Raw genomic sequence first — 16,864 nt, 5'->3', positions numbered from 1 at the left:
GCCATTTAGTATAGAAACATTCATCTATTTGTCTGTCTTCCCATTTCTACATGAAAAAAAAAAGAAAGTTTAAGAGAGCGTTTAGGATTAAACTACTGTAGAATTAACTGTACCTTCATATCCTTGAAAAGAAGTAAATTTCCTTCTCGTAATACAAAATAACGCTCCTGAAACTTGTTTCCAGACAGTAGTTTTGAAGGTTCTTCTTTGTACTTTAGATAGCCAGCTTTCACACTACCTTTCACATTTCTCTCTATCAAGAAAGTAAAAAACTCTTTGTTAGAATCTATTCCAACTTTGGAAACTACTACTTATTTGTAAGTGTTCTCAGTATTAAGGTTTATGAAAACACAAAAATTGCACTTTAATTATTTTAGTAATAAAGGCACTCAAATATTAACACCATGATGATTTTAATGGGGGAAAAATGTATTCTATGTTCACTCCTGCGATAACACAGAAAGAATTCACCAAATAAATTAAAATAATCTTCTCAGCAAATAACATGCAGTTGTGTATACAAAATACACAAAGAAACACATATATTTAGGATATGTACATATTAAAACTAAAGACTGTAGTCTGCTTCATAAATAAATAAACTTTGCAAAAAAATAAATAGTTTTTAATTAAAGTAAGAACTACTCAAGTTCATTATTTCTGACATCTGATTACACAAATATACTTTGAAGTGCTTATAAAAAAATAACAAAACACAGATTCGTTTGCCATTCCTACAGCGTAGTGAGACTTTGGGACTAACCTGAAAAGCTGTATCTCAATCCCATCTTTCCTACCAGCTGTTCAAAGAGTCTGAATAAAATTATTCCTCTTACTAACTCTATTCACAAAAAAGATAATTAAAAACTACGAATCTGTTTCCTTTTTGATTTATATCTTACAACAAACTGGACTTTAGAAATACTTTTAAAAATACAATAGAAATTTTAAAAGGTATTAAACTTCTTTGATTTTGATCAACTGCATTCTAATCAGCATGTTTGCCTTAAAAAGAAAATCTCAACATAAAATTTCCCACTATTTTCTTTAGCTTACAACAGAATCTATTTAAAAAAATAAAATCAAAAGCCTGATTTCTTCAGCTCTCTGTGCTAACATATGATAAAAAAAACACACAAACGTGAGCATATTTCCTCTCTGCCACTATGAGTATTTGTTTCGTGTTCAGAATGAAATATGAATCCTTATCCACACCAACACAGGCTTTTTTTTTTTTTTTAAATATACTAATTGAGAGAAGCAGAATTCTGTACAAGTTGGTATATATTTATACACACAGTTCTCAAAATGACCAAGAAAATGCCCACTTCCTAAGCTTTGTAGCATTCCCACCTTGGCAAATCTAGGATTAATCAATCTTGCAAAGATCTTTAGAAAACATGAAAGTGGGGGGAAAAAAAACAAACAAACAAACAAAAACAAACAAAAAAAACCACATATGTTCCTCTGATTTATGATTTTCTGTATTCTTTAGAGGCAAGTATTCCACACTCAAATGACCAGTGCATGTCCTATCAATTTTTCAGGTATACATTTTGTAAAGAACACAAAGCTTTCCAGAACTTTTCCACTACTAGGAACTGGAGGCATTTAATCCATTCAGGGTTGATTCACATTCAGTATAGAAGTTTGTGTTTCAAAGAATTTCCCTGAATAATAGCCCCTGGTTCTCAGATATCAACACTTCCCACTCAAATTATACAACTCTTTACCGGGAAAAAAATCAAGTACCTATATACACACTTTATAGTGAATCTATTCTCACACATTTTTCTAACAAATACATCTTTAGTACGGGAAAAATTCAGGTAAGGAGAAGATAAAAGGTTTTGAAATAGAACTATGCCGTACTGAGTATCTCTCATACCAAAATGCAATGTACACCCTGCCCTGCTGAACAGCTCTTCAAAGACAGTGCTTCTGCAACAGGCATCAAAAGCTATAGAATAAATTGCCAGGAGAGAATAACTAAAGATTTGGAGGAAAATGTAAAATTCACAACAAATATTCTAAAACATCAATAAGAATAAACCATTTCATTTCCTTGAAAAGAAAAATAGATTTCTAAATGAGAAAAAATATAAACCTATACCTCAGTACAATGTTTGGTATTGCAGAACATGAGAAATTAACTTGAGAATGAGAAAATATGTGAAAGAGTTATGAAAAAGAACAAAGTATACTACATCTAGACGTACATGGTAAATGTTTCTCTGACAGGGATGGCCCTGTTAAGTTGCTAGAATGAAATGAGGCTAACAGAGATGCTTCTCTAGGCTCACTATTGAACATTATTTAAAATATTATTAATGCCTCTGGATGAAGAAAAATATTGATGACACAAAATTCTGAAATAACATTAACAGAAAGAAAAATAAGGTCAGAAGAATCATAATTTAGTATGTAAGATTCTAATAAAAATCACAGAAGAAAGGAAAATCCAACAAATTCAATTATAAACATAAATATGATTACAGACCTATGAATTTTAATGAAGAGAAAGAAAACCATCAACTCAGTAGTCCATTTGTATAGGCTGAATCCACTGCTAAAAACCACAATATGAATAACAGCAGTTGAACATCTGGACTCGGTCCAACTGCTCAGTTAGTGATGAGAAAATATCTACATAAAGAGGGTAAAAGAGTGACAAAATCATCCTTCCCTACTGGCCAGCAGATCTTTTGTGTGTACTTTGGGATGGAGTGCTCCAGGATAACCACAACATCTGCCTCCCTCTGGAAACTGAAGGTTTTTCCCCACTGGTTTAATCCTGTTCTTTTCTCATTTTAACAGTATATGGTGATGGAAGTTCAGTGTTAATCTAAAGACATCTTTTTGCCTTGAAGTAGATGCTTATATGCTTTCAGCATGTACAGGTACAAGACTAGAAATAGAAAAAATAAACATGTAAATTCCTGCAACTACAAAATGAGGATGACTGATTCAGGTCTTCTAGGCAATTTTGCCTACACAGTATATGCATCGTCTTGCTGAAGCTAGTGAATTTGTGCATTAGCTGCTCATTATTGTTAATATTTCAGAGCAAATCTAGAAATTAGTCTCAGAACCTCTACAATATATAATGATTATAGAACTATTTGTATTTTAAACACTTTCACTTTCCCAAAGCAAGAAGCAGTTATAAAAAAGCTAAAGCTTTAGAAATTAAAATTTGTTCACCACACAAAAGCTCCCAAGAATAGCAATTCCATATTCAAGAAAATATGTTTGTTGTATACGAGGTTACTCTGAGATCAATACTGCAAGTTTGGAATATGGCAGAAATTAAATAAATAAGGTTTTAATTATTTTAACATGAGAAAAGGGAACCAATAAATGTAAACATTCAGTCATCAAAAGGTAGTGTGTCTGTACTAAGGTCAAACTGAAAAGAATTGATTCAAACTCAATTACTGTGATGGACTAGGAGAACAAATGGGTATAGAAAGCAGGTGGAAAAGAAGGTGGGCAAATGTCAGCTCTACCCTTTAGATAGTACTACATTTTGTAAATTGAACTTCAGACACTAGCCTCATCCTTATGTGTTTCTCGGAACAGTGGTTCACACACACTCCTTACAAGCCATTCCCTTTTTCTGATTATTCCTCAACACATAGTGAGGTGATGGGAGTTCATATATCAAGCTTTTAATGAAGTAGGCCATTTCACTCTATTCACTATCAGCTGCAACACATTTAGAGATAGTGAAACTCCAATATAAAAGCCATGAATAACACACTTGTTAAGGTTTGTTCATATCTACGGAATAAAGAATGATGAGAGAAGGCTATTACTTTCAGAAGAGTAAGCATAACAGCATAACTTTTACTTTTTGAAATCAAGACATAACAGAAATACTGATGGAAAAATTAATATTTCCTTTCATGGGGAAACTGCATGCTTTACTGACAGCATACAGATTTCAACCGGTTGAAAACAGAATAGTCTTTTTTTTTTTTTTTTTTTTTTTTCACGTTGAACTTCTGAACTGTTTCTCTCAAAATAAATGCTGTACATTTTAGATGGGAGATCTAACTCTAGGTATAATGCAAAAAAAAAAAAAGGTATGACAGGTGGCTTATAAAGTAGAAAAACAGGATTTACATTTGAGCTGTGTTTCCTTTCAAGTGTCAGGTCTAAGCTCTTCATCCTTTCTAACAGCCACATGCTGTACAAAAGTTGCTTATGTCACTCAAACTAGTTTGGAGGCATCAGAATATATAACAGAAACAATTACGTTTAAAATATAACACACACACACACAATGTATATATGCATGTATCTAATCCACTCACAGGGAGCAAGTTTGGTATTTACGTGGAGAGACTGTGAACATGTTCACAAATTGTGAGCTGAATGTATGATTTCTGTTTACATATATGTTCACATGGCATACATCATTTGCAGAAATGATGTATGGTTTTGGTTCTGTATTTTAAGGAAGTCAGTACAACTCTTAGTAAAGCACAGGCTTTAATAAAATACCGGTAATTCAAATGTTCTGGGACATTTTGCTTCAATGAAACAATTATAAAGGAATTGCCATTTCCTGTAGGGACACAAGGATATCCAATTAATAAAATATACATATACATACCATTGTAGAGTTTCATCATGTTTGCAGTTAAAAATCTCTTTATTATCAGATATGCAGTGCCAGGCTCAGGTAGTGAACTCCAGTGAAGAACCTGTTCTAGAACATTCTCTGTGTAATGCAGTGGACGTTCTGAAGAGTTTCCAGGGAAAAAAAAAAAAAAAAAAAAAAGAAGAAAGTTCAAATAGGAAAACCAACCAGAATTGCAGGCCCTTAGAAGTTACAAATTCACTGTTTGCCTCATTCAGTTTAAGCTAAGCTACTGGAGAAAAAACACTGCTTTCAAAATAAGACAATTAAGCACTTCATTGACTTTCTGGAGCAAGATCTTTGCTGGCAGGATCTGCATAGGTAATGAATACTAAATTGAACAAGCAGAAGTCAAACGTTCAAGCAATTCTTTTGTATTTAGTTGTTATTCTTTCCTTCAGTAAAGATGCTAAAATACTGCTTTCAAACAAATGCAAAGGTTAGATATTATCACAGGGCATATATCAACACACAATCAGACAGTACTGAGAGCTACAACTATACTGGGCTTTGTAAGTTTGGGCTTTATACAAAAACATATTGTCATAGTTCTCAGTGTTCAGCAGTTGAAAAAAGCCAGAGTATTCAGAGTACAGTGGAAAAAATAAATTATAATACCAGCATAGACTACATTGTGTGTTAACAATCAAAGCAGATAGAGACAGATACTTGGTTTTGTTCCATTCCTTTAATTGTAAGAGAAATGCAAGAGGTCTTACTGAGTTTTCTCCCTTTTTGAGACGCTTGGATTGCTGAAACATACATTTGTTGTAAGATCTACCCAAAAGAGTAATTTTGAGACCCTATCATAGAACCACTACAGTGACACAAAAGCGCAAACGGTACTCTATAGAAAACTCTAGTTCATATACCAAAAGAAAGTTGGAAGCACTCTGCAAATAGTCCCTAAACTTGCATTACCAAATCATGCAGAAATGTGAACATGATACACTCTGTTGTGCAGCCTCGTGTTTCACACTACAGACACTGATGCAGTTGGAGGGAGGTTGCATGGCAGAATCTCCCTCTGTATTGTACTACTCTGTAACTAACTGCTCCTCCATGTGCACACCCAAGCCTGCAAGCAGTAAGCACGGAATGTAATCTATGGAAAGCACAGACTTGACAATGGCTTTGCATATCACAACTTAGAGCAGTGGATGCAAGAGTCCTTTTCTCGCCAAAGGAAGATTTTTCCACAAGTTCTAAGCTCCCACTTTCTCACATATAATGTGGGTCAAGTCCTGAGAAAACCTGAATACAACGCTTGCAAAAGCACACCTGTGTGACATTATTGTGTAGAGTCAACCAGTCTAGCCCTGTATCTCCTGATAGCCAAGGGGAAAATTACAGTGACAGAATCTTTGGGGCTGTCCGGCATTACATTCTAGCAAACATTTATGAAAACACCAGAGCTCTAGGATGCATCAACCACATACAAGCCTATTTTAAACTGCTTAACTGTATTTGTTATATCACATATATCAAGATTTTATTATGCAGACTTAAAAACAAAATAGCCTAACAAAAATATTTTCTTAGCAACCATTTTATAACCCCATTACTTCTGGCTTTTTTGTTTTAAATGGCCCAACATTTTAATTTCAGCATTTGGGAAACCATCAACTCTTTGATGTGCTGGAGTCAAAACAACTTGTTGCCTTTGTACAAGAGAGGAAAAATCCATTTTAAGGAGAGTAACTTTGCAAATCAAAGGCAGCAGGAAACACTGGCAAATCACCACAACTTCCTAGAACACCAGCATTCCCAGAGTAAATACCTACTGTTTTATTTATAGTTACATTTAAGACCATCTGTCATCATGGATTACACAGTACATAAATCATCATGCTGAAATGCATTAGCTACTTTACTGGCAACCCACCTCATTTACAAGCTATCCATCAAGTACAAATTACTAAAAGAAACATACACCCTATTTTATAAAAGCATATGGTACTGAAACTTTCTGCATTAGGTTAGATAAAATTATCAATTATTTCATGTTTTCTGTATGCAAATAATTTAGTTGATTTTTAATACTGCAATTTCAGTATTTTGAACAGCAAGCAGTCAACACATGCATCCAATTACCCTTTTACTTAGGTCATCATATGCTAGTAAATATCTCAAACAAGTCATTTTAGTCTTAAATTGCAAAAAATATCAGGAGAAAATTACTTTTTAGAAAATACAAGAATCTAATTTTCTTAAATTCTCAGGGTTCATCTTCAGGGCAGCATATCTTAAAAGACATTTCAGGAAAACTAAAGTAAAGTAACTTTCAGAAAACTTCAGGATTGAGTGATACAAACCAAATATTGCCATGTACCTGACAGGTACCGAACTGTGGCAGGAATATAAGCAGAAAATTGTCAGCAAGACACTATGGTAACTGATGTACATTTGAGTAAAATAAGCAAATGATTTTCTATCATGTCATGTCAAAAATCCAAACTACTTGTTGATTATGTAACACCCCATTAAATGATGAATGTCCCAAAAAAATATTGATGTAGGAAATTAGGAAATATTTATTATTTCAGTTCTTCAATGCCATATTTGAATCAAGGATTGCAAGGAGCTATCTTTTTCTGTTAGTTCATTTCTTTTTCAGCCTTTTGAATATCTGGTAGGTTCAGCCATATGATCAGTACCTCTTACTACTGCTGTTATATTTTAAACATTATTTCATTTTCCTGTCCTGATGCACAGATTCTGTCACAAAGGGATCCATCAAGGTATTTCATCAACAGTCAGCATGGAATCTGGACTGGTGGGAGGTGGTGAATTAGGACTTTATTGACTTTGCTATTTGTTTGTCTGTTTCATTTTTAGTATTGAATATTTGTCATTTTCTACCTTACATCATAAATCTCTTTTATTTCAATGGGATACACTAACACCTTACCAACACTGACATTCCTATATACTGCCTGCAGAGTCTTTCTCCAAGCTTATTTTTGCTAATCTTGAAAATATATTAGCTTACAATATCTTTTTAGCCTACAGGAAAATTCTAATTGCTACATGCAAATACCCCACTAATCTGCCAAAAGGTCTGTCTGTTGTACTTCTTTATAGCTTCTCTTGGCTATATCTCCTTTAGTTTTCTTTTACTTATAAGTGCAATACAGCAAGTTTAAGAAGATAAAACTCCCTGTTCTTTTTTTCTTTTTTCTTTTTTTTCCATTACTCCGTTAAAATCAATAAGGTTTCTAAGGGTCTCATAGGAATTTTGAGGAAACTACCAAATATAATAGATGCTAGTATTCTTTGTCAGTTGACACCCACATATATGAACAATTAAATGAACTCTGTGTTACAAGTCTGCGTGCATACAACAGGACTGCAATATGCAAGGATCATTCAGTTGAAAAAAAAAACGAGCATACTTTTTCATTCTCATTATTGTCACTGTCAAAGTCAAGACTGAGTGCATCAAGAATATAATTATCTTTTTAGATTTACTAGTAAGTAGATATGAAGATCAAGAACAACAAAAGAACTCTATTTATATATTTTTTCTGAACTTGAAAATAGCTATCTCCTGTAGAGAAATAAATTTGTCCACAGTCTACTTCTGTAGCAGGAAAAAAATACTAAAAACAACTTAGTCTGAAGGGCTATTAGAGGTTGATTCTTACTAAAAGCATATTTCTGTCCCCCTCGGGTACTTATACATTTTTTAAATCAGGTGACATCGGTGAGAATTCCTTAGAATAAGATGCCTTAGAAATAACAGAAAAGCTGTTACCTTGATAATTGAAGTATCTCTAATAAAATAAATAGTAATATCTTTAATTATATATAAAAAAAAAAACTCTTTAACCTTTTGCTTATATGTTGAAAGATATTAAAAATTTAATGAATATGCATCACTAACCTAGTTCTCCATTTTCAAGTACTTCAAAAGTGGCCCAGATGTCATCTTTGTTGGGAGTAATATTTTTTATTCCTAAAATATCATTAGTTAATTCTTCTGCTTCTGTCAAAGGTGATACCTGCAACATAAATTAAGTCAATTTATAATGCACTAAAATTATGATTTTCTGAGTTTTCCCCTCAAACCTTTCTCACAATTTGCTGAAGAAAAAGATAGATACACAGAGTTGGAAATTCATGTTATTTTCTAAGACTACAGAATGTCTTCTATATATTGTACCATGAAGCTGGCAACATTTTCATAACTTTAACTTCATTTTCTTGACCCATCAAAATTTAAAAAATAAAAACAAAAAACAACTAGGATATTTTTTCTAGGTATGGAAAGAATAGAAATAAAGGTTAATAAAAAAATATTAAAATAATGTTGGTAATGTTAAAAAAAAAAACACAATTCTGATGTGTGTGCATACATAAATGTGCATTTGTATATCATGTAGGATATACATCTAAACTTGAGAGTTGTGTGCTGGACAAAATGGAAATAAAAAGCAAAAATCTAGCAGAAGTTGGAAGAGAAAGGGGGCATACTGCCCTACTTTCATTTAACCATATCTATCAGCATCCAAAAAATAGAGTACTATTAAATGGATATGAGTGTATATAAAATAATCCATAAATGTCAGACTGAAAAACCGCAATTACATTTAGTAGTAAGCTTTGGTTTTCTCAGCACCCAAGCAAGGCGGAGAGTCACCAGCAAAAAAAGAAAACAAAACAATAAAACAAACAAACAAACAAAAAACAAAAAAAACATCAGGATAGTAATTTAAATGGTCTTTTAGTAAAAGTAAATTTTAAGAAAATTTAGGCAACACATTAAATAAGATTCTTAAAAGAATGATAAATATAAATTCATACCTTATAAATGTAACTATACACGCATGTATGAAAAAAAATTTTGAAGGGAGTATGAGAAAGTGTTTGGTAAAAATCACTTTTATACACTCACCCTAATTATAATGCTACAGTCTGGCTCCTTTTTTTCAACATAAACTTCAATCAGTAGGTCTCCAGCTTGGGAAACCTAAAATAATACATAGTGACAATAAAAAAGAATATAAATATTCAATTTCTTTTAAACTGGGAAAGTGCATTAATTACTTAGTAGATGTGCTAGCAGGTACTGAACATAAACCTTTCCTCCACTCCTTATCCCCAGCTAAATCCAATGCATTCACATTTAATAACAAATTTTAGCCAGGCTCACTTCATTACCAAAACAGATAAACAGAACTTAAGACCATGGAAAAGAAGGAGAAGCATTCCCAAAATAAAATCTATCAAAATAAAATAAATCTGTCCGTGATTCTGTGAATTTGTTAAAAATGAGACGAAAAATTAGTAACACGAGGATATTTCATTCCTAAAACCTTTACACAAATTTAGATAATCAGAACTCATTAATATGAAGTCTAAAATTATTAACTACAAAAAATACATGTCATTACATACTTAAAAAGAGGAATCAAAATACATGTTCTTGGTATCAATCTCTTTTAAAGTTCTCCCTTTAAATTTGTTGGACCAAATATCCAAACTTTTACATTAAGCTGCTGATTCACAATGCTTAGATGATAAAGCAAGTATATGACATGACATATTATAGTCTAATATACTCAGTGATACTCAGTAGCAACAAATGCAATCAAAGAATGTAGAATAACACAAATCTTACAAAGAAATATAGACGTCAGAAAATCCAGCATTTTACAATTAAGAAGAAAAAGCTGATTTATGAAAGAAATTCAGTATTTTCTTTTGTTACCAGGTCGCTCACCTATGACAATAAAACTACCTTCTTGGATGAGAAATTAATTTTCTGTAGTTAAAAATGTCTAGCTCTTTGCCTGCTCATGCTCCCTTGCAACATAGGCATAAGCACCTTCAAAAGACTGTAATTCATCCCAGTACTAAAAATACTAAAAAAAAAAAAAAGATGATGATCAGAGCATGGGAAGATAAACTAAGGTAGCTTATAGTGCCTTTCAGCAAGCATGACATTTTACTAACATTACCAATATCACGTTAATTTGAACATTAATTCTTTAAGAATACTGATTTGTGTCAATTCTGAGAACAGCATTCATAGCAATGTTGAAGACAGAGGCTAAGAAAAACAAAATCTGCATCATATACTGGATAAATTACAGAGAAAACAATGAAAACACGCAGGCTTTGGGGCATACTTTGACTAATTAACAGAAGGTACAGAAAAATAAATGGCACCACTCAATTTAAAACAAAAGAAAACAAAAAAAACCAAAACATTAACATACTGGAAAACAGTGACTTTAAAGTTAGTTTAGCCCCTGAGACTAGAAAACTAATGGAAACATTTGTGACAAAAAACATTAAAAATCTACTTTGCAGAAATCTACTTAATTATAGTGGCACAGACTCAAAAAAGCTCATCTAGTTTTAAAATTTGCTTTTCAGATGGTATTACAGAAAAAGGTAGAAAAAAAGAATGAAGTTGACATTTGATTTCCACTGGGCTCATGTAAACAACCGTATGGAGAGAAAATGTACTGTAAATTCCAGCTGCAAGCAGAAACAGCTGGCCCAAGTATATGATGGACAGAAAATGAAGAGCAGCTAATGAAATACCACCTGGAGAGGAGATGCAGTGACATTTGAGATGTAAGAACTTTCAGGCCCTCAGCAGAAATTTGGTTCAGTCACTCTCTGAACACCCTTTATCACCAGCCTGGAGATAATTCTACTATAGAAACCAGTATAATCAAACATATTATGTATTTATATCACTGATTTTCCCTGCAAACATAAATACATCTTAGATGCAATAATGCCAGACAATCAAATGTTAAATGGAAAGGATTCTTACACTGAATTCTTAAGTATAATTACTTGAAGTTCGAGTTGCCAACCACCCACACTGTGAAATTACTGTCTGCAACAAGACACTGGTATTAACAGTAGCTGGGTGTCTATACTTAAAAGTTCGCCAAGAGGTAGCTTCCCTGCACGAACCTGAAATCCAGCCTCCACACTACATGACCTGCACATGCAAGCCTTGCAAAGCCTTGAAAACCACTCAATGGTTCTAAGATGACAGCTAATGACTAAGAGGAATAAAGCAGCTGAGAACAACGTTTCAGTATACTCATATTCAGAGAAATATTCAGTGAAAGAAAGGAAATATATCTCTAAGACCACACCAACTAGCCACTCTACTCCAAAGATTTCTATCCTGTTTCTGACCTGCATGACCTGTACAGTTCATTACACAACTGGTTGGGTCTGGCTATTCATCATACAGCATTGATGAAGGTATCAGATACCTGATATCCCTCTAAACAGCAGAGGTCTAAAATATTATATGATCAAGCCTGAAAAAAGAATTCAGTGAAGGCATGCATATAATTTAGTCTTCTGAAAGAAGAAGTGCAAGATCTTTGAGAAGCACTTAGTAGCAAACTTGCTACTTTGGATTTCAGGAGAGCAGACTTAAAACTCTTGAGGGAACTGCATGGCAGGATGACATGGGAGAAAGCCCTGGAGGGAAGGGGGTCCAAGAAAGCTGGGTGTTATTCAAGGACCACCTCCTCCCCAAAAAAAACACGGATGGCACGCAAGAATTCCAGGAGGCCTCCATGGATCAAGAAGGAGCTCCTTGTTTAAACTGGAATTAGCATCCACCCAGGGAAAACATGGATGCTGATGAGTCTATAGAATATGGACCTGCATTCCCTGAATGGGGAAGAAGAACTCATCATGGATAACAGGGAAGGGGCCAGAATGCACAACAACTTCTTAGCCTCTATTGTTCCAGCCTTAAGGACTCCCACACCCTTAAATCCACAGGGAAAGTCTGGAGGAAGGAAGAGTTTCTGCTAGTAAAGGAGGCTTTAAAAAATGAGGCTTTTTTTTTTTTAAAAAAAAAAAAACAAAAACAAAAAGGAAAATAAATAGAACAAAGCAAGCACTCAAGATAGCAAAGAACATGCTATTTCAGTGTGTATTTGCAAGACCCTTTTATTATTATTATTAATAGCTTTAAAGTACCACAAAACTTCCAGAAAGGGGAAGACAGACATCAGAGAAAGCATAGATCTTTTCTCCTGGCAACTTTTCATTCATTTCCAAAGGCTCATAAGCTACAACACTTCCGAGAGCCTCCTCCATTACTTTGCATTTTGGAAAAAGCATCTAAGTGTCCTATACTTGCTTCCCTTGACCTCTCTTGATTCACTTACCTTGGTCATGCTTATCTAACTTATTGGCTTTCGGTTTAATGAGGACTGCACACACACACACACACACACACTGTTGTGACTATGAAATATACTATCACTTTGCTATTTCTCGTCAACTCACAATTTATTCAAATGTTATTACAAGTACAACTGAAAATGAAGATAATAATAAGATCTCCTGTTTCCATATACCATTCCCCAAAGTTCAGTTTGACTAAGTAACCATGTTTGAATATTTCACCACCCATATTTGTTCTCCATATATGGGCTCCATATACGGTTATAAAAAAGGATATGGTAAACAATTCAAGTACTTTCAACTTATAGGGATAATGGAGAGACTACATGTACCAAAAGGCCATGATATAATAAAAGCATAAACATGCAATTGAAAGTTTTGAATATGTATGTTTAAAATTGGTGTCCATTTTCACACTTGGACATTCTGATAATTTCTATCTACTATATGATGCACTGAAAAGCATGTAACAACTTGCAAGTTATGTTCAGGCCCAAACACTGGATAATTGTAAGTTATGCTTTACAAAAAATGTACTACTTTATCAGTTCATGCCTCAACTTTTATTTCCCTCAGTTCTGTAGTTAACATTACTAGTCACTATTCAAACTTAGAAATTTACATTGCATTGCATAAATTGAGATACAAAAACCAGCAAACAACAAAACATCCTTTGTTAGAAGCATTTGCATAGTACTTCACTTTTGCCAGTTACCTGAGTGTCTTTCCATCTGGTAATAAAACTGTTCTCTATATCCATTTGTTTGACCTGGTCTTCATTTACCTGTTTAAAATTGAATATTTTTATTTAATTAATAATTACAAACTACCATAAAAATATATAACATTAACTAGAAAACATTACAATATAATAAACTGACAAACACAACAACAAAATAAAAGTAGATATTGATTATTAATGGCTAACATTACTAGTAATCATGTTCTTATGAAATCATTATGTAAAATATTCTGTCCATCAGAAAGATTATTTAATTGATGGGATCATTACCATGAACTTTACCAAATACATATTAGAAGAGAGAGAGCTCCATGAAAAGTTGCCAAGCAGAATGGCTGAAATGAACTGCTCCTAACAGTCCAGCTTGATTCAATGCTTTTTTCAAGGCCTGAGGAACAAAAAATTGTTTCCTCTAAAGTCCTTATTGCAATCGCAGCTCAAACATGAAGAATATATAATTCTTCTATGCCTCAGTTCTGACTAATGCTATTAAATCTGAATGTAAGTATTACTTCTAATAGTTATCATTTCAAAGTTTTCTTAAGATTGTCAGTAATCAGCAGCAGCAAGAGTGTGCACCATCCTGGGAAAAAATAGCTCAAAGTAATTCTATAAATATAGCCTTTCCTTCACAGTCTGAGCCATCTGGGAAATAAAATTTAAAGCAAACAGTGAACTACATCCACTGAATTAAGAGGTCAATAACACTGCAAATCTTTAAACAGCCTAACCAGCACCAGAATCATCCCTAACACTGAAGACATTTATATATTTTAGCATATCTAAGAGCAGAGCAATTAGGACACTTTATATGAAGATACCCACATCAAAAAGTTGCACGTAATTTTTAATAAGATCTTCAATTACATTGACTTCTTCACTAGTCTGGCCTTTAGTTTGAAATAAGCAAGAAGAAAACACCAGGGCTAGATTGTGAGGGTTCATATGATTGATTTCAGAACATTTTTGCACCCTGTTGAAGGAAAAATAAATATATTTAGAAGATCCCATTATTCCTTTAGTTGTCCAATGCTCCCTGAGAGAATATGGAGAACATTAAAAATAAAAATTAAAAAAAGGAATGAAAAACCTAGTGTAATCTATTATATTTTATATTTACCTCTTTATATTGTTTATCTTGCATCTTATTACAGAAATGGAAACATATGATTTGTATGTGCACCTCAAGCAGTAACAAAAAAATTTGTCACATTATGTATTTATGTATATCCTATTAACCAATCCCCTTAGATCAATAATAACATGGAAATAAATTAGGAATTCTTTAGTTTTGGTTCATGTGGTGAAGTTCTCTAGTTTACATAACATGTTCTCCTTTGTAAGTAACAGACTTTTGCCTGTTTATAAAAATGTATACAAACTACTTTCAAAACACTTTAATGAGTATTTTAACATCTGAACTGAATAAGCTTAGAAAAATAATTAACCACAATACTTAGTTGTATCCTTATCCTAGTAAAAGAACATCAATTTAGTAATTGTATAAACAGTTTTTAAATAAAATCTACTATGTAATTGCTCTAAGTAAAGAAGAGGGTTGTCAAATTTTCTAATCACAACGATTTACCAGGAATAATTTGAAAATTCTCCATAATTATCACAGTTGCAAAGTGAAGTATGATTAAATATTTGACAGATAGCTAAGTTTCAAAATTGGCATTTCCAGTATAGACTGGGGAGAAGGACATTTCACCCAAAAAATCTTTTTATCTTAAGAAAAAATTGCAGTACCTCTCTGGAAAACAAATAGACTAGGCTTAAAAATAAATAAATAAATAATAATAAAAAAGTTCATTGAAAAAAGCTCCACTAAAATTTATCCTGCTTGGACTCAAATGCTGACAGCCCTCTGTACCATAATACATTTCTATCCTATTGATATTTATAGTTACCTATTACTAAAAATATAACCAAAGCACAACTCATTATAAAGGTAATTAAATATTGTTGAGAATCATAAGTTAAGCTCTCGATGCTTACTAGTTAATGAAGTGATCCACATTTTATTCATGGTGGCATTATACATTCCAGGAATTTCTCTGCTACAATGTATTATTTACATTTACCTGTAAAGATGTTCAATTAAAGCAGCCAAAGTTGCTTTATTGACTGGTGGAAGTGTACGAATAAAAGCTCCATACTTCATCACACGTTCCTTTTCATTTTGCATATCTGCCAGAAAATAACAATCACCAAGCCTTAACAACGTGTACTAAAATTATCAACAATCCTCATACCTATGTCTGCATCATCTAGTTATTTAAAACTGTAATTAACTCAATCTCTTCTTTGTGAAGATAATACTGACAATTTATTAACAATGTCTGTTACTGTATGTTAGTTCAAGGAAAGATCATCAGCAATAAATTCACCACCCTCTGCTAACAGTGCTCAGATCCACTGTTTGTTCTCCACAAAGGTTCAGTTGATGAATGTCAAAGAATGCAATTTTTTCTGCATGAAGAAACTAAATGATGCACCTTTGCTCCAAATTTACTTCCATGTTGGACACCATTTTGTCAGACTGATCCCGGGCTGCAATCTGTCACATGGCAACAAAATGTAACAATACTGGTGGGAAGGTTCAACCTCTACTGCCATACCACCAGCACCCACCTCTGGCATCATGGGCCAAGATGATAAAGTAGGAGGCATTTCTTCCAAAGCAGCCCTTGTAAAATATATACTTCCAGGAGTATCCAGAGATGAGGAAAAAAATATATCTTTTTATCTGTTTGGTTGTTTTTTTTTTGTTTTTTTGTTTTTTTTTTTCCTTTTTAAATTTGGAGAAATGTCCTCTGGTCCAAAGTAGTTTAAAGTTTTAAAAACAAAAATCTAATAAGAGTAGAGGAAAGGAGAAGGGCAGTGAATTAGCTGTAGAAAGCTGAACAATGGCAGACAGGAATTCCAGTATTGTATCTAGAATCTGTAATATATCTCTGCCTTTGTGTCTGCCTCTCTGTGCTGAATATAGCACAGAGGCTATGAAGAATAATTCTGCTTGGGGCAATTGTTAAGTTGATGTACTATGATCTCTCTCTCTCTCTCTCTCTTTTTTTTTTTTCCTTCCTAACATTTTCTTCTCTGCCCTTGTTTCTCTCGTTTCTGAAAATCTGCAGAATTCCTCCAGTCTATTCCAGGTGATTGCTAACATTCCACAATAACTACTGAGATAAGGGTATTTATTGAGTAACAGAAAATAGGGGTTTCAATATTCCCAAAAGTACTTTCCATGACTCTTTTGTACAGAAGGACAGGATTATCTTCTT

General features: G+C 33.2%; 1 protein-coding gene across 10 annotated transcripts in view; it reads right to left on the bottom strand.

The window, feature by feature from the left end:
* ARAP2 (ArfGAP with RhoGAP domain, ankyrin repeat and PH domain 2) overlaps positions 1 to 16,864 on the bottom strand; it is a 115,636-nt gene that overhangs the window by 19,055 nt on the left and 79,717 nt on the right. For 9 of the 10 annotated variants that reach the window (XR_014945462.1, XM_015862517.3, XM_015862518.3 and 6 more), the window contains 7 exons: positions 15,662 to 15,767; positions 14,400 to 14,547; positions 13,548 to 13,616; positions 9,546 to 9,620; positions 8,535 to 8,652; positions 4,622 to 4,750; positions 114 to 253 (listed from right to left, as the gene is read on the bottom strand). Coding sequence is in view for 9 of the 10 variants with exons in the window: in XM_015862517.3 (XP_015718003.2) it covers positions 114 to 253; positions 4,622 to 4,750; positions 8,535 to 8,652; positions 9,546 to 9,620; positions 13,548 to 13,616; positions 14,400 to 14,547; positions 15,662 to 15,767 (785 nt within the window). In the remaining variant the exon portion in view is untranslated. Of the gene's footprint in view, positions 1 to 113; positions 254 to 1,989; positions 2,909 to 4,621; positions 4,751 to 8,534; positions 8,653 to 9,545; positions 9,621 to 13,547; positions 13,617 to 14,399; positions 14,548 to 15,661; positions 15,768 to 16,864 lie in introns of those variants that run through there. The other variant, XM_032444250.2, reaches the window with a different exon arrangement.

This window comes from Coturnix japonica, chromosome 4 (assembly GCF_054131305.1).
Source record: "Coturnix japonica strain WE chromosome 4, WE-NBRP24, whole genome shotgun sequence".
In the NCBI taxonomy this organism is placed as follows: Eukaryota; Metazoa; Chordata; class Aves; order Galliformes; family Phasianidae; genus Coturnix; species Coturnix japonica.
Note: the sequence above shows the minus strand (reverse complement) of the source record. Positions and strands in the feature narration are given on the sequence as shown.